This window comes from Triticum dicoccoides, chromosome 6B, assembly GCF_002162155.2.
Source record: "Triticum dicoccoides isolate Atlit2015 ecotype Zavitan chromosome 6B, WEW_v2.0, whole genome shotgun sequence".
Lineage (NCBI taxonomy): Eukaryota > Viridiplantae > Streptophyta > Magnoliopsida > Poales > Poaceae > Triticum > Triticum dicoccoides.
In genome coordinates, this window is record NC_041391.1 from 275852131 (window position 1) to 275870499 (window position 18369).

At 46.1% G+C, this 18369-nt stretch overlaps 1 protein-coding gene across 3 annotated transcripts in view; it reads right to left on the reverse strand.

Moving 5' to 3' along the window:
- Window positions 1-10567: 10567 nt before the first annotated feature.
- LOC119324542 (probable ADP-ribosylation factor GTPase-activating protein AGD14) overlaps window positions 10568-18369 on the reverse strand; it is a 9922-nt gene continuing 2120 nt past the window's right edge. For 2 of the 3 annotated variants that reach the window (XM_037598324.1, XM_037598325.1), the window contains exons 3-14: window positions 18015-18076; window positions 17770-17857; window positions 17623-17684; window positions 17440-17533; window positions 16852-17325; window positions 16224-16697; window positions 15979-16149; window positions 12498-12602; window positions 12221-12415; window positions 11871-11985; window positions 11706-11772; window positions 10568-11142 (exon numbers count right to left, since the gene is read on the reverse strand). In XM_037598324.1, coding sequence (XP_037454221.1) covers window positions 11025-11142; window positions 11706-11772; window positions 11871-11985; window positions 12221-12415; window positions 12498-12602; window positions 15979-16149; window positions 16224-16697; window positions 16852-17325; window positions 17440-17533; window positions 17623-17684; window positions 17770-17857; window positions 18015-18076 — 2025 coding nt within the window. In that variant the 3' untranslated portion in view covers window positions 10568-11024. The remainder of the gene's footprint in view (window positions 11143-11705; window positions 11773-11870; window positions 11986-12220; window positions 12416-12497; window positions 12603-15978; window positions 16150-16223; window positions 16698-16851; window positions 17326-17439; window positions 17534-17622; window positions 17685-17769; window positions 17858-18014; window positions 18077-18369) is intronic. The other variant, XM_037598326.1, reaches the window with a different exon arrangement.

The following is an 18369-nucleotide window of genomic DNA, read 5'->3' on the forward strand; positions in this document are numbered from 1 at the left end:
CTTGCATTTTCTGAGAGAGAACTACCTACACTTGTGTTGAGGCCAAGATATTCCATTCCTACCATATGAATCTTGATCTCTAGCCTTCCCCAAGTTGCTTTGCACTCAAATCTTCTTTCCACCAAATCCAAATCATGTGTGAGAGAGTTGAGTGTTGGGGAGACTATCATTTGAAGCACAAGAGCAAGGAGTTCATCATCAACACACCATTTGTTACTTCTTGGAGAGTGGTGTCTCCTAGATTGGCTAGGTGTCACTTGGGAGCCTCCGACAAGATTGTGGAGTTGAACCAAGGAGTTTGTAAGGGCAAGGAGATCGCCTACTTCGTGAAGATCTACCGCTAGTGAGGCAAGTCCTTCGTGGGCGACGGCCATGGTGGGATAGACAAGGTTGCTTTTTCGTGGACCCTTCGTGGGTGGAGCCCTCCGTGGACTCGCGCAACCGTTACCCTTCGTGGGTTGAAGTCTCCATCAATGTGGATGTACGATAGCAGCACTTATCGGAACCACGACAAAAACATCCGTGTCTCCAATTGCGTTTGAATCCTTCAATTCCTTCCCTTTACATTCTTGCAAGTTGCATGCTTTACTTTCCGCTGCTCATATACTCTTTGCATGCTTGCTTGTTATGTATTGTGAGTGTTAAACTTGTGCCTAAACTCCACTTAAACTTAAAGAAGTTAAAAACTGCAACTTTTGGTACTTAGTGTCTAATCCCCCCCCCTCCTCTAGACACCTCTTCTCGATCCTTTCACAAGCCCCCCCCCAGATCAACAGATATCGCCTATTCTTCTCTCTACTGCTTGCATTAGAGTAGTGTAACATGTTGCTGCTTTCGGTTAATCCAATGCTGCTACATAGCCTGACATTGTTGCTACAGTTGTTACCCTTACGTGCAATCCTAAATGCTTAGTATAGGATGCTAGTATTCCATCAGTGGGCCTACACTCTTGTCCGTCTGCCATGCTATACTACTGGGCCGTGATCACTTCGGGAGTTTATCACGGGCATATGCCATATATTTTATACTGTTACATTACTTATGATACTGTTCGGAGATGGGGGCTGAAGGGACAGGTGGCTCCATCCCGGTAGAGGTGGGCATGGGTTCCCGACAGCCCCCGATTGTTACTTGTGGCAGACCGACAGGGCAGGTTGAGACCACCTAGGAGAGAGGTGGGCCTAGCCCTGGTCGGCGTTTGCGGTTACATCAATTAACACGCTTAACGAGATCTTGGTATTTGATGTGAGTCTGGCCATTGGCCTATACGCACTAAGCAACTACGCGGGAACAGTTATGGGCACTCGGCGTCGTGGTATCAGCCAAAGCCTTCTTGACGTCAGCGACTGAGCGGCGCGCGCCAGATTGGATCTTAAGCCTGCGCTCGTATTAAGGGGGCTAGGTCTGCTTCCGACCGCGGTCGCAACGTGCAGGTGTGTAATGGGCGATGGGCCCAGACCCCTGCGCCATAGGATTTAGACCGGCGTGCTGACCTCTCTATTGTGCTTAGGTGGGGCTGCGACGTGTTGATCTTCCAAGGCCAGGCATGACCCAGAAAAGTGTGTCCGGCCAAAGGGGATCGAGTGTGTTGGGTTATGTGGTGCACCCCTGCAGGGAAGTTTATCTATTCGAATAGTCGTGTCCCTCGGTAAAAGGACGACCTAAAGTTGTACCTTGACCGTATGACAACTAGAATTGGATACTTAATAAAACACACCCAGACAAGTTCCAGAGACAACCCGGTGATCGCTTTCCCACAGGGCGACGAGGGGAGGATCGCCGGGTAGGATTATGCTATGCGATGCTACTTGGAGGACTTCAATCTACTCTCTTCTACATGCTGCAAGACGAAGGCTGCCAGAAGCGTAGTCTTCGATAGGACTAGCTATCCCCCTCTTATTCTGGCATTCTGCAGTTCACTCCACCGATATTGCCTCTTTACACATATACCCATGCATATGTAGTGTAGATCCTTGCTTGCGCGTACTTTGGATGAGTACTCACGGTTGCTTTGCTCCCTCTTTTCTCCCCTCTTTTCTTTTCTTCTCGGATTCCGCAACCAGACATTGGAGCCCAGGATCCAGACGCCACCGTCGACGACGACTCCTACTACACTGGAGGTGCCTACTACTACGTGCAGGCCGCTGACGACGACCAGGAATAGTTAGGAGGATCCCAGGCAGGAGGCCTGCGCCTCTTTCAATCTCTATCCCAGTTTGTGCTAGCCATCTTATGGCAACTTGTTTAACTTATGTCTGTACTCAGATATTGTTGCTTCCGCTGACTCGTTTATGTTCGAGCACTTGTATTCGAGCCCTCGAGGCCCCTGGCTTGTAATATGATGCTTGTATGACTTATTTTACTTTTAGAGTTGTGTTGTGATATCTTCCCGTGAGTCTCTAATCTTGAGCGTACACATTTTCATGCATGATTAGTGTACGATTGAATCGGGGGTGTCACATCCTTGGTGCGAAGTATATGGTATGAGGAACAACTCTGCTGTGGTGGACGTCAGAGTTTCACAGGATGCTGCTGGATTACACTTCTCCCAGATGCAGTCTAACAGTCATGCTCTGCTTTCTACCTCATATGTGGTCATTGAGGAGCTTTCTGAATCCACTGAAGAAACACACAATGTTGGTATTATTCTGAACCATGGGGATGGCTCTGACGCTTCTGTTGAGGCTAGCAATGGTGTATTTGATCTGAACCCTACACCCATGATAACTGACATTGTGGCTCCGACAGCTCCCATTGGGCCGAGAACCAGGCGCTCCAGGGCTGCAGCTCCTATTTCCACCTCTGAAGTTAGGCGTAGCCTGCGATCCAACAAGTTTGATGGCTTCAAGACTCATGCTCCTAAAGACACATGTGCGGCTTCCGCCAAGGTTAAGCCTCGTATTATGCCAACAATTGGATCCTCCAGCAACGCATCCAGGATTGATGATGCAGTTCCTCCTCCAACCCCAGTCGCCACGCTGCAAGAGATTGGTGTTCATAGGTGTGCTATTCCTGCTGATGAGCTAACTTCTGAAGCCTTGCTTGCTACCTCGTCGGCTGCTAGTCCGTCTGATGTTTAGGGTCAGGCGACTTCTTCCTCCCTAGAGTGATCTCTGTTTCTATCATGCCGCCTCTGTGATGCTGGAATGTGCTGTCTTGGAACATCAAAGGTCTCAATTCGGAGGAAAAGAAATTGGCCCTTTCTAATGCCATCATATCAACTGGTTGTGCGGTGGTTTGTCTGCAGGAAACCAAAATGCATGATGTTTCTTTTGCGTTCCTTAAAACTTGTTTCCCTAAACAATTCGATCGCTTTGATTTTGTTCCTTCCCGAGGATCATCTGGTGGTATTCTTACTGTCTGGAAAAGCGCTTTATTTGTGGGCACGGTTGTGTTTTCTGATGTCTTTGTGCTAGTCGTCAGTTTCGTCAGTACTTAGTCTTCGCAAACTTGGTCGCTCACTAATGTTTATGGCCCATGCACGGGCGATGATCGTATCGCGTTTACTTCCGGGTTGTACAACATCCAGATTCCTAATGCCCAAGATTGGTTGCTCCTTGGCGATTTTAACTATATGCGAGCCCCTGACAACCGCAACAAACCTGGGGGGAACCTGAATGACATGATCACATTTAACGACATAATTCGCAAGCAACAACTTGTCGAGATACCAGTCCAAGGTAGATCTTATACATGGAGTAACATGCAAATGGACCCCCTCCTCGAGCAGATTGATTGGTTTCTCACCTCCCTGCACTGGACTCACTCATAGCCTAAAACCCTCGTTAAACCCCTTGGCAAGCCGGTTTCTGATCATATACCCTATGTAGTTACCATTGAAACTAAGATCCCTTGTAGTAAGCTCTTCCGCTTAGAATCATACTGGATCTTACACCCGGGGTTTATGGATGTGGTGCAACAAGTTTGGGCTAAACCAGTTCTCAACAAAAGTGTTGCGGCTACGCTTAGTCACAAGTTCAAAGCCCTTTGTCACGCACTTAAGATTTGGAGTAAGCATATTTCTCGGCTTTCTATTGCGATCACCAATTGTAATGAGGTACTTGCTGAGTTAGATGAACTGGAAAACAAGCGTTGCCTTACTCTTCCAGAAGAAAATTTCAGAAACATCCTTAAAGCTCATCTTATCAGGCTGCTCAAGTACCAGAAGCTTTTTTGGAAAAAGCGTTGCACCATCCGGTGGATCAAGTTTGGAGACGAGAACAATAAATTCTTCCAAGCAATCGCCACTGAATGATATCATAAGAACAACATTGCCTCGTTTCGCACTGAGGATGACAGTGTGGTGGAGGATCACCCGGGTAAGGAGGCGCTCTTACACTCCACATACAAAACCAGGTTGGGGACAACTGCACAATGTGATATGAAGTTTGACTTGCCTTCAATAATCCAACGGGCAAATAATCTTGACATCCTTACTGAGCCATTCACTCTGGAAGAAATTGATAGTGTTGTCAAGGAAATGCCACCAGATCGTGCACCTGGACCTGATGGTTTAAGTGCATCTTTTCTCAAAGCTTGCTGGCCGATCATCAAACACGATTTCTACTTGCTTTGCTCGCAATTCTATGAAGGAAACCTTGACATCACTAGCATCAATGATGGTCTCATAACCCTGATTCCCAAGGTTAACGCGTCTGCCTCAGTCAATGACTATAGACCGATCACCCTGCTTAATTGTTGTCTGAAACTCCTGACGAAGCTTCTAGCCAATCGTTTGCAACGCATAATCTTGCAACTGGTGCACCGCAACCAATATGGCTTCCTTAAGGGGAGAACCATCCAAGATTGACTTGCATGGGCCTACCATTACATTCACCAATGACATACGTCTGGTAGGGAGATCATCCTTCTCAAGCTCGATTTTGCCAAAGCATTTGACACGGTTGCCCACGGGCCCATGATTAACATAATGCGTCATATGGGATTCAATGACTAATGGATCTCCTGGATTAATTGCCTTTTCTCATCTGGCCGATCTTCTGTCCTCTTGAACGGCGTACCCGGCCGGCAATTCCCATGCAGATGCGGGGTTCGACAAGGGGACCCGCTTTTGCCGCTAATCTTTGTCCTTGCGGCTGAGTTACTTCAGGCAGCAATAAATGACACATTCCGACAAGGCAGGCTTGCCCTACCGTTTCCTTGCATTGGACAGACTGATTATCCGGTTCTTCAATATGCAGACGACACGCTCATTTTCCTCCCTGCATGTACTCAACAAGCCGCGCTAGTTAAGGAGATTCTGTCTGACTATGCCTCCTCCATTGGCCTCAAGATTAACTTTCACAAATCCACGATGATCCTGATTAATCTTGATGCATCTACCACAACAAATCTTGCTAGAGTTTTCGGATGTGTTGTTGGTTCAATGTTGTTCACCTACCTTGGCCTTCCTTTGGGCACTACTCAACCTACAATCCAAGATTTTATGCCTTTGGTCTACAGATTGGAAAGACAACTCACTCCCACCATTGCGATGATGACATACGGTGGTAAGCTATCTTGGTTGAATGCTTCGGTCACGTCCCTCCTGGTTTTTGCCATGTGCACTCTCAAATTCCCTCCCAAGCTCATTGAGATCCTTGATAAGATCAGGCATCGATGTCTCTGGACCAAGAAAACTGAACAAGGCGATAAATGCAACTCTTTGGCTGCTTGGGATTTGGTTTCTCGACCTAAGAAAAATGGTGGTTTAGGGTGATCAACCTAAAGATCCACAATGAGGCTTTGCTTCTAAAATTCCTTCACAAATTCTTTAACAGACTGGATGTGCCTTGGGTCAACCTTATCTGGGATAATCATTATGATGGCAAGATTCCACACGCTGTGGACCCCGTTGGCTCGTTCTGGTGGAAGGACATTCTTAAGCTGACCCCCATCTATCGAGGAATTTCTCGGGTTCAGCTGGTAGATGGTACTTCGACCCTTTTTTGGAAAGATCTCTGGAGAGAGGAAGTACTACAAATCTCACACCCTCGTGCCTTCTCGTTTCCCATGCAGGAGGACTTGTCGGTCGCTGAGGCGATGGCCAGTACGGACATGCATGCAACCTTTCATCTTCCTATCTCTCCCCAGGCTCTCACTGAGATCCAGGATATTGCTCAGCAAACATGGATCTCTCCATCGACCTCCCGGCATGATGTTTGGCACTATTCCTGGGGGCCACATTGTACAAACCAAGGGATTACTACAACAACTATTTTAGGGATGTAGTGGTGCATCAAGCATTCAGTCAACTCTGGAAATCCAAATGCACAATGAAGATCAAAGTTTTTGGCTGGCTCTTGTTTCATGATAGACTCAAGACGCGCAACATGTTGAAGAGGAGGCACTATAATATTGGCAATAACTTCAACTGTATCCTCTGCGACCAGCACACTGAAGAGATCGTGGATCACATGATTTTCTCCTGCCCGTTTAGTCAGAGCTGCTGGGCTAGACTAAACATTGCTTGGCCAACATTCCTTTGTCGCCTCAACCTTCTTCAAACCACTAAGAATACCTGGCCGAACCCCTTCTTCTATGAAACATTCTTGACTGCGGAGTGGAGCATTTGGAAGGAGAGGAACAACAAGAATTTAAGCGGACTGCCCCCCAGTGTGGACTCTTGGCTCATACAATTCAAAGAAGACTTGTCTTTACTGCAACATAGGGTTAAAGCAGCACATAGAGCTGCTCTGATCAACTATTATACTTCTGTAGTATAGCCCTATCCTCTATTCTGCTCTAGTTGGGCAGCCACACCCCAGGTGTGGCTGGCGGTTTCATGTAATGTAGCTGATATGTCTATGTAAACCTCCCATTTATATAGATATATGAAGTGATCACAGTAGGGGTTTTCCCCCTGCTGTCATTTTGTCAAAAAAAAAGTGCGTGACCCTACAGGTTCAGAAGTAAGCGAACATGACCCGGAACCCCTTCCGGTTAATAGTTAACAACGGGATCTCGACACCCTTATTAACTCTCGCATATTCACAAAGTTCTCGAGAGAACCTTTGTTTACGAATACCATTCCCTTTGCTTTGTGATACATTTATGAAACCCGAGGAGAGATTATCGGTCTTCCCGTGATCAACTCCTATCACTATAACGGTCTCGTTCTCTTTACCCGTGTCCGTGTTCTGGTATCTCGTGGTCATAATCACAAGTTTCTGGCCAGACAATAATGACACCGTAACACGCAGTGGGCCCAGAGAGTATCTCTCTATCGTGGAGGAGCAAATCCTAGTCTTGAACTATCGCTACCGAGACATACGTTTCTGGTAAGTCACCTTTATTCACATCCATTTATGGAGTGACATGTGGTAAACCCCAAAGTAACCATACGGTATGTTGGTATACAATATTCTCATGGTCTAAGGAACAATGCAAACGTGAAAAACATATATGAAGTGCCGATAACTTAGCAACGATGACATCTCTCAGTAATTCATAAGCTGGGTCTATCCAACACCATTGTTCCGGTAACAACGTGTTCTCATTATTGAAATCATCCTTGTTACTATAACAATGTTCATTATCAGGAAAACAAGATCATCATCAATCCATAAGCTAGTCTTAGAGGCATGATTAGGGATCATCTTGGTGTTTATGTTTCCACACATGCAATTGGGTTTTCCTCTGAATCTCATATTCAAGAACAAATGCAATTATAGCATAGAAATATAAACTTAATTATGAACATGGAAATGTAATAATACTAATATTATTTTCTCTAGAGCATATTTCCAACAATGATGAAGTGTCTCAGCCCTCCAAAGGAGAGCCTGCGGGTTTATATTGATTGCAATGAGAGGATCGTCATGAGATTTTACATCGTGACGGTTTACAGGACGTGCGATCCACATTAAGAGAGGGAGAAGAGATAGGGAGAAGAGATAGCAAAACTTAAAGGAAACGTCTAACTCTAACAACTTATCTCTTACTTATATGACTTGGAATACAAGATATTTAACAGGCTTAAGCATCTGGCAAAGGACGATGTCTCCAACATGCTGGCACACCTTGATGCCAGGTAGTAGCTCAATCGCTCATCTCAAACGTTGCATTCATATCGCCCTTGAAGCATGAGCTTTCTTCCTCGTCGGAGTCGATGATGATAAGGCGGTCGACATATAGCCTGTTGGATCGGGCTGTCTTCAATGGATTCTTTTGCGGTCTTGGATTTCTATAAGATCGAACTGACTTTGTTGAATTCCGTTGCCTTCGCAATGCTCTCGGTTTGCGCCCACCTGAGTGAGGCGCGGCTAGGCACGGAACCCAAGCCGAGCCTCTGGCGGCACTTATTCGAGTTGTACAAAGATGAAGAGGTCTTTCCATGATGGGACGCCGGGGCAATAGGATTTTGCATATGTTCTAAGCAGCATCAGAATTATCCCGCAGGGGATACATCTAGCCTCCCAAGAACTGTCAATTTTAGTGGTTCTACCGTCGCCCTGACCCATCCCACTATTGCATATCATCGGCAAGGATCTAGAAAGCTTGGTCGAGGTTGGCTTGGGATGTGGCCCTAGACTTCTAGAGCACCACTTTCTTCCCCTGTTCCATCTAGAATCTCCGATGTGGGAATACTCCTCGCAGAAGGCTGCCTCCGCAATCATCAGGAATGGCTTAAATCGGTCCATGTACCCCATGAGGCGGTTTCCTTTTGTCTTAATAATCAGGCGGCGCTTCAGGCTCAAGTGATCCACACACCACCTTCACGTGCTGCTCCGAGAGGGTTGACGCAGCAGGGTCGGGCCTAAGAGCAACTACAACAATTCCTCTAGAACACTCCCCCAAAAGTTTCCTGAGAGATACTTTTGGCAGATCCCGTAAACTTCTTCCCCTAAGTATGTTTTAATTTTTATTAAAGAAAACTAGATAATGGCCTAGGCCCGATAGTACGTGACACCCGTGACAGCCTCCGGCGAGGCAATGCGATGGCCGCCAGCGAGAGGCGATGTGGTGAGGTGATGCGGGGCGACACAATTATGACAGTGGTGCGGCTTGTTGACCGATGACAGCACGGGCGACGGTGGCGCCATGGCGCGGCGACGGCAAGGAGGGAGGGGGTTCCAACGGGGTGGTGTTCCGGCGGTAAGTTTCAAGCGGCCACTTTACCACCAAAAGTTTTTGGGAAGCAAAACTCTCCCTTAAACATTGGGAAGTTGGGGTCAAGTTTACAAGATCCAGACGCTTTTTGGGCCCAAACTCTCCCTTCGATCCAAAATAAAATAATTTTGGATCGGAGGGAGTAGTTTTTCTACGGATACGTGATCAAGCGAGAGCAACTAGTTGACGACTGCTCCTTCGGGAGCCTCGCAATAATCAGCGCCACTTGGCGCGCTCTCAGCCGTCCGCCACGTGTCGCTCTCTGGGCGCTCCCTTCGGATTTTGTTTTTTTCATTTTTCCGCATGTGTTTTCGGCTTTTTAAACGGGTTTTTTTGGGTTTTTCGACGTTTCGGTTTCCCATCGGTCTTCCTTAGCTTCTGGGCCAAAAAAATGTATGAAAAAAAGAAAAAAATACGCGAAATAACGTGTTTTCTTTTTTTTTTCTTTCACGAGAGTTGCGGTTTTGCCTCCCAAAAACGTGTTTTTTGTTTTTTTTTCTCCTTCCGCGAGAGGCACGATTTTGCTTTCGCGAGTCACGGTCGTGCCTCCCAAAAAGGAAAAAAAAAACGTGTTTTTTGTTTTTTTTTCCTTCCGCGAGAGGCACGGTTGTGCTTTCGCTAGAGGCACGGCCGTGCCTCTCAGAAACGGAAAAAAAACCGTGTTTTCTGTTGTTTTTTTCTTCCGCGAGAGGCACGGCCGTGCCTCTCGAAAACGGAAAAAAACGCGTTTTTTGTTTTTCTTCTTTCACGAGAGGCACGGTTTTGCTTCCGCGAGAGGCATGTTGTGCTTCCACAAAAGGCACGGCCGCGTTTTCTCTTTTTTTTTCCTTTTGTGAGAGACACGGTTTTGCTTCCGCGGGAGGCACGGTTGTGATTTCATAAGAGGCACGGACAAGCCTCTTTCGGAAAGGGAAAAAACCCACGCTCCCGGTCCGGTTTTTCGTCCGGATTTTTTCGGCTGGTTTCTTTCGTGAAAAAAAATTCATCAAAACCCATCAACATGAATCTAGTTTTGAACATCTGGACGCAAGGAATCCAACGGTGAAAATGGTTCAAGATTTGAACACACGGTTTAAGAGATAAAACGTTTTGAATAAACGGATCTAAAAAAAAAGGAAAACTCTCAGGTTGTGACAAGTGACGCACATGCAGCACGCCACTTGTCGCAACCTAGGAAGATGAGAGTGATCTTTGCAATGAGTAGTCCACAATTAGTGATTTGGTGATCAAGCTCCAAGTCTGCACCCAAGCCAAGCACCTCAAGCTCTAAGTCTGCACCCGAGCCAAGCACCAACCCCAGGGCTCGGAGGGAACAAGCGGGCAAAGTCCAATCCAAGGGTATTTGTTGTTCAAACTCGTGTGTATAGATCGTTCCTCCCAAGAAATAGCAAGGAAAACAACCATGCCTGGAAGAAAGGATCCATATAATGCAATAATAGCATGAGACCAAAACAACTGATTAATCACAATTATACATCCTTCAGGCATGCATTGCAATAAACATTAAAATTGAATAGCCAGCTGGACTAAAAATAACATTCTGAACTAAGTACACTATCAGATATGGCCGCTCGAAAGATCCCAATCAAAAACCATACAAGGCATAGGGTCTCTGTGAATATACATCGGATGCAACGCACACAGAACACAAACACAAATATACAAGAAAATAGGGGCTAGAAGAACCGCAGAACTCCTGCTCCTGAAGCTTATGCCCCACATCGCTTCCACCTTCCAGATCAAGTTACATGGAGCTACAGTGACAAACACATAACCAGTAATATGAAACAAATTTTCTCCAGGGCTTTGTGCATTCTTATCTCACTGGGCAGTGGGCACCACAAACCAGTGGTCTGAAGATACACAAGATACCATAAACAGGTAACATGGTACGTCCACATTTGATAAGCCTTTTACCCGAAAGGATTTCCACCCACAGCACCATAGGACGGTGGGGTGTTTGGCTGGGAATACCTAGGAGCAGCTTGTTGATCATAGCCTACGCCGAGGGAACCAGCACCTCCTTGTTGCCTGTGATGTCACGAGTAAGTCGGACGTGTTGCCAGAAAGATCACAATAAACATACAGCCTTGATCGCTCTTATCAGATTTGAAGATGCAAACAAGGACTACCCATGCCATTGCAAGTGGGATGCTAGTAGGATGAAGATGAAATAATCACATGATTGCTTTGAAAGCTGGTGGCATTCAGTGGTTTATCTCGACCATCCAATATGACCCAATGGCCAGAAGTGACAGTTCAGCGAGTTCTAGTTCCCTATTTAAGGTGGGTGCTATTTTTTGTTACCTATATTATACTCCCTCCGTTCCCAAATATTTATCTTTCTAGAGATTTCAACAAGTGACTACATACGGAGCAAAATGAGTGAATCTACATTTTAAAATATGTCTATATACATCCGTATGTGGTAGTCCATTTGAAATCTCTAGAAAGACAACTATTTAGGAACGGAGGGAGTATATGACTAAGATGTGGTATAGAATAGTTGGAAATAATAATTAACTCGGCTCATATGCGAAGCGTAGCACTAACATTTCAACTTACAGGATATACTGATAACAAGTATAGCTCACCTTGGAAGCATGCCATTAGGTAGCTGCTCAGGCATGTTGTTTGAAACATGCTGCATCATGTAATGGTCTGAAGTCGAAACACAAATTAGTACCGCATGTCAAAGTAGTGGTAGTAATAATAAAGAGCAACAGTGTAGAGACGGTGATGAGGAACTAAGTAAATACTTTGATGTACAGATGGCTGATACATCTGCTGAGGCTGCTGAGGTGGAACTCCAAAACTAGAGTTACCAACTAATGTTGGGTTAGTAGCGCCTGATGATGCTCCCAGTGGTCGGGACTGCTCAAGGTCACAACAAAAATGAGTTAATAGAACAAACGATGAACATAGTTAACATTAAGCAAGAAACCAACAAGTTAATGTGGATAATCAAGGTAAAGCAGGAAGTGTTTCAAACTGATTCACTTAACAATTATTTTTTTGCTCAACGTTGAAATACTTGAATTGGAGGAGAAAATATGCAAAATTATTCTACTTTCAAATATTATGCAGAAGAGAAAATATCTAGTTATACCATGTGAGCTTGAATTGGGGCTGCCTCATTTCCGAGGTCAAAAGGGTTTGAAGCTTTCGCAGGTTGGGGATACGCATTTTGCTGATATACAGGCTGTTGATACGTAGGTTGTTGGTATGTAGGTTGCTGATACATAGGTTGTTGATATGTAGGTTGAGAAAATGCTGCCTGAGGATATGACTGCATTCCCTGCAACTGGGAGGACATTTTTGTAAGACAAATATTGACAATGATCTCAAATAATAATCATATGAATCACTATCATGAGAATGAATACCATTGCAGCAGGATACTGCATGCCAAATCCCATTCCAGACTGGGGAGCTCTCTGCCAGCCAGGCATTGCTGGGGTTGCTGATGGATATAGTGAAGTAAAGAAATCCTGCAGAGATTCGATCTGATGTTAGATGTGCCGATGCAATGATTTCATTTAATGGAATGGTTTTGACAACATCAGCTTATCACGTTCTTAAAAAGACGACACATTTATCTTCAATTGACAATTAGGCGATGGTCTTGAAAATGAACACATGTCAACACATATGAACACAAGCTGTTAACGTCAATGAACATGTGTTATACTCCCTCTGTAAAGAAATAAACGACTTTTTAGATCACTAAGTTAGTACTCCCTCCGTTCCTAAATATTAGAGATTCCAATATGGACTATATACGGAGCAAAATGAGTGAATCTACAATCTAAACTATGCCTATATACATCCGTATGTAGTTCATGTTGAAATCTCTAAAAGGACTTATATTTAGGAACGAAGGAAGTATTTCTTTACAGAGGGAGTACTATTTTATGGAGAACAAAAAATCAAGCTAATACCTACTATGATTTTGCCACCCGCTAATGATGCTCTCAGGTACTTTTTTAGTTTTTATAATCTACCATCTGGTTTCTTCAGATATAACTTGTTGGCCTAACAAGATACGGCATGCCCAATGCATCAAAACAGTCATTAATACTTTTGTAGCCCTTCCATGCCTTGCATTTGTTTGATTAGGAATTGCAATTATTACAGGTATTTATATAGTTCTATTTCTGCATGATAAGTGCTTATATCCCACTGAAATGTGATCTAATATCCTGTTATGGCGCTGCTAGAAGGAGGGTGCGAGAGGGCCGGCCGGGGGCGTTTTGCCCACGGCCAGGCAAGAGGGAAGGGATTTCCTTCTTGATTCTTGCTTGATTAGATTGATACATCTCCTCTCTTTATATAGAAAGGTTTACTTGACTCCCAAGCAAGGCTTACTTGACCCCTAAGCAAGCGAGTCTTATCTCTAATTAACCCTAAGACTAACGGGCCCATTAGGCCCATTACGTACTCTAACACTACACCCCACCTGGACATGCAGCTTGTCCTCGAGCTGCAGCCTAACCAACTTATAACCATGACTGACGCAACACAAACCTAACACCTAAAAACAAGCCTTTTACATCTCGGCTTGTGTTATTACTCTCAACCTGAAATAAACTGGGACGCTTTATTTTGGACGTGCACGTGTACAGCCACCTGGATCCCATGGACACCACCTGGACAAAAGGAGTGCATGTGTATGGCTGTTGGTCTGCACCGCACAGGAAAGAGTGGAGGGCTTGCGATGGAGAATGACAAGGAGGAGTGCGCCTCCCCAACCGTCGATGTCGCAGACTTTGAGGTCGCTGCCCGCAGGAAAAACAGCATGCCCAAGATACCCGATGCAGCGGACGAGAGCGAGGTCCTTTGCGCAGCGAAGCGCAGCCGGGAGGAGCTGCAGCTGCAGACCACGCATCTCCCGCACACGCCGACACGCAGCAGCTTGCAGCCTCACCGCTGCCGACACGTGGCGGGTAGTGATCCAAGCCGGAAGCGGTGACGGCGACGGCGGGAACTTGACCTGCTGGATGGGGACACCCTGGGGAAGCGGTGATGGCGACGGTGGGAACTTGATCTGGTGGATCGGGACTACTGCCGACACAGTCGATGCGGGGCCGGAGCTGACCGGCGGTGGCTGCTGCAGCGGAGCGCCGGGCGTGGCGGAGGCCGCCAGGAGCGGCAGCTGCCACTTCAGGCAGGGCGGGCCGGTGGTGGCGGTGGATGGCAGCTGCAGCGGTCCGGCGAGCGCGACGAGGACGCCCTGGGGCAGCGGCAGCGGCTGCTGCGGCGGAGCGCCGGGCGCGGCGGAGGCTGCCAGGAGCGGCGGCTGCCACAGCCAGGGCGGTGCGGAGGCTGCCTGGTGCGGCGGCTGCCACAGCAGCCACGGCGGCGCGGGGGCGGCGATGGGCGCGGGGGGCGCCGCGAGGATCGGCGACGGCCACTGCAGCTGGGGCTGCAGCGGCCCCGCGAGCGCCGTGGGTGGCGGGTACCATGGCAGGGCCGGTGGGCCGGTGGTGGCGGCCGGCGGCGGGGTGGCGGCGGCCCGTAGGGACTGTCTAAGTACAGCCGGATCCCCTGGACCGCTGTGACCAGGTCGTTGAGGACCCCGGTGACCTGCTCCGGGGTGAAGACGGCGGCAGGGGCCGCGGTGGAGGGAGGCATCTGGCCGGTGGAGGCGCCGGCGGTGGAGTCCAGCAGCGCGGAGGTGATGGGCAGCGGCGCGGTGGTGGAGGTTGGCAGCGGGAGGGAGGGGGTTGGCGGCGGTGAAGACATGATCGAACCGAAGCTAGCTGATACCAAACTGTTATGGCGCTGCTAGAAGGAGGGCGTGAGAGGGCCGGCCGGGGGCGTTTTGCCCACAGCCAGGCAAGAGGGAAGGGATTTCCTTCTTAATTCTTGCTTGATTAGATTGATACATCTCCTCTCTTTATATAGAAAGGTTTACTTGACTCCCAAGCAAGGCTTACTTGACCCCTAAGCAAGCGAGTCTTATCTCTAATTAACCCTAGGACTAACGGGCCCATTAGGCCCATTACGTAACATATCCATAAAAAACCACATGGCCCCATCTAAATGCAAGTACCGAACCTCTCCCTAAAAGTAGACATACTAATGCTAGTAAAAAGCTCCCCGGCTTAGATACATCAAAAGAATAACAATATTCTCAGCCCTGGCTTATCATGTCTTTGTTAAAAAATACTCCCTCCGTCCCAAAATAAGCGTCTTTGATTTAGTACAACTGTAAGGAGGGAGCAGATGACAACTATCTTTGATTCTTCGTCAACTACTAATGAATAAAAACTATTTCATTTGGTTAGGTAAAAATCATGCCATTGGAATTGATTATAAATATCTGATGATATTTTACTAAGTACTAACATAATTATAAAAACAGTAACAGTCAAAGTTGCATACTGGAGACTGCAAAACAAAAAGCTAACTGGATTCAGAATGGAGGGGGCAGTACTTTGCGGTAGCTGCAGTGTAGGGCATGCAAACTAAGTGTGTATATTATGCACTTCCTCCGTTCCTTTTTACTCCGCGTATGAGATTTGTGTCAAGTCAAAATGTGCAAAGTTTGACCAAATTTATATTAAAAATATCAACATATACAATACCAAATATATGTAACATGGAACTACATTCTGTAATGAATCTAATGAAATTCATTTGATACTGTGAATGTTCATACTTTTTTCTATAAGTTTGGTCAAACTAGAGATACTTTGACTTCAGACAAAACTTATATGCAGACTAAAAAGGAACAGAGGGAGTATGCCACATCAATCAAGCAATGGGTGAAAATGGAAATCTGGAATAGCTCATAGGGTGAGGGCATATAGAACGTGTTCCCTTGATAGCTGCTCAATAATTTACAAGTAATTAATCACATACCACTGGCAGTACTGTCCGCCCACTGGATTTGCTGTCATGAGAAGACGTTGCTTCTTGAATACCACTGGTTCCTTGAGAATTTGAAGGCAATTGAGATGGAAGACCACCCATAGAGGCAGCCACAGCAGATTGATGAACTGCAGATCCTTGGACAGGCATTCCTGTTGAGACCTGTAACACAACTTCTTTCAATAAAAATACTCATTCGATGCACACTTCTTGAAATTTTCTGCGAAGGGAGGTACCTGATTGCCTGAGATTCCAACGGGTGGACCAAATAATGAAGAATGTGATGTATCTATCATGGACAGCTGTCCTCCATTTGCTTGCGGATCAACAGAAGTTGAAAAGGCTGACGTATTGGAGGCAGAGGGTGTTTCGGAGAATGATAGTTGTGCAAGCACAGACTCAAGTGGATTTACGGTGCTGCCTACTTGTGGTGTTTGTTGCTGCTGGCCAAAAGCATCAAAAGATGCCCAATCACCGCCGCTTGCTGATGGAGCACTTTTGCCTTGTTCAAGAACATGTTGCGGCGTTGTTGCGTTAATAGGCTGTGCACTAACTGGCTGCTGTTGGGGTGTAGGGGCTGTCTGTGATGGCGGGGCAGATGCAGTGGGTTCAGGATCTGCACCAAAATCAATTAAACTGACTGGAGTTGCTGCCTTCGTCTGTTCCGAAATCCCCTCGGAAGAACCAATACTGCTGGCAGTAGATGTCCTCTACAGTATGAAACATGCAAGACAAAACAGTTAAAATTTTGCCTCGAATTCTCAGCTTAAGAAGAATATTTGCACAAAAATATGCTAACATTTCAAGGGTATCTAAAACCAGTGTCTGAGAGGGATTGAAAACACCAAGAGCGACTAGAACAACCTGTGCCTGAGGTGGAGGCTCAATGGTCCTGGTTCCATTTGGTTTTGGAGGATCAATCGGTCTGGCTACATTCGGCTTTGGAGGTTCACCAATCCGAAGTTGAGGAGCATCATCACCCAATATCTCCCTCACTGGCCGTACAACAGGAGGACTAGATCCGTTGGCTTCTCTCTGGTAATTTGGAGACCCGGTCTCTGGCTTTCGTGGTTCAGAAAACCTGCGGTCCTCGAACCTTTGAACTGGAGTCGTTTTCCCAGATCTATCGTCGACAGCTTCAAAGTGGCGGGGGCTTTTCTTATAGTCATTCTGGTCATAGCCAGGACTACGTTCTCCATAGGAATGTCTGGAATTTCTGTCATCACTCCGTCCACTATAACTCCGACGGTCAGAGTAACTTTCATTGTATGGTGGACTTCTTGAACCACCCCGATTTCCATCAGATCTTCTATTTTCGCTATGTTCATCCTTATCGTCCTGAATATGCAAATCAACCAGAAAAAAATGAATTTACAAGATAACAGAGAGTTTCCCAAAATTGATGGCAGTTATCACAGCAGAAATGCTAGAGCTATAGGGAGCCAGCATCACCTTTCCCCTCGGTGGTCTATCAGAGCTTCTTTCTCCTGTATATCTCCGCTCCACGTAAATATGCTTGATGAAATTCCTCAATTTGTCCGTATTACTGAGACAGTATGAAACAGTCAAACAGGTCAGAATTCTAAAGGCAAAACTAACAAGGTATAACCTTGAACATGGACAAAGAAAGGTAACCTGCTGTCAGGGTATGGATTACGCTGAGAATCCCACTCCTTGAAAAATATTTCTCTAGCACGCTACAAGTTACGCAAACACCATGTCAAGTTAAGCAGAAATACATGAACTGATGGAAAATTCAGAACTATAGGAACATGGAAATACCTCATTTCCTCCTCCTTGTAGAGCAGTGACTTCTTGTGCGGTAAATTTAGCCAGGGAAACAGATTTCACCCGGTGAGTGAACTCTCGGCTAGGAGGAGCAGAAAAGAAAAATCAGGCAATTATTATGGAAGGCTAAGTTCAATCATTCCAATTGGGGGTTGTGAACCTGTTATTTAAATCGACCATGATAAATCTAATTTAACAAAACTAAGACGAAATGAAAGAGAACTGAAAAGGAATCTTACTGTGCTCCACTGCAATTGGTACAAACGAAGGTCCAGAAATTTGTGCAGACATATTGTGGTCCCTGTTCATACCAATATATGTGGTGCATCACTATTTCAATCTTTAGGAAACATGTAAGGTATACAAATAACAAGCAACATGGAAGGTGCGCAAAACGGCCTATATAATTCACAAGCTGGCACTCATAAGTTCCGTTTATGGTGGAATGGAATAAAATTAGCTCTGGGGAAATGCAAGGAAAACTGAATTGCAGCAAGACAATGGGCACAAATCTGAGCTAATGAATCTTCAAATTGTCAAACTTCATGCACTAGCCAATGCAACCAAAAGCCCTAACTGATGGAAAGGGCTAGG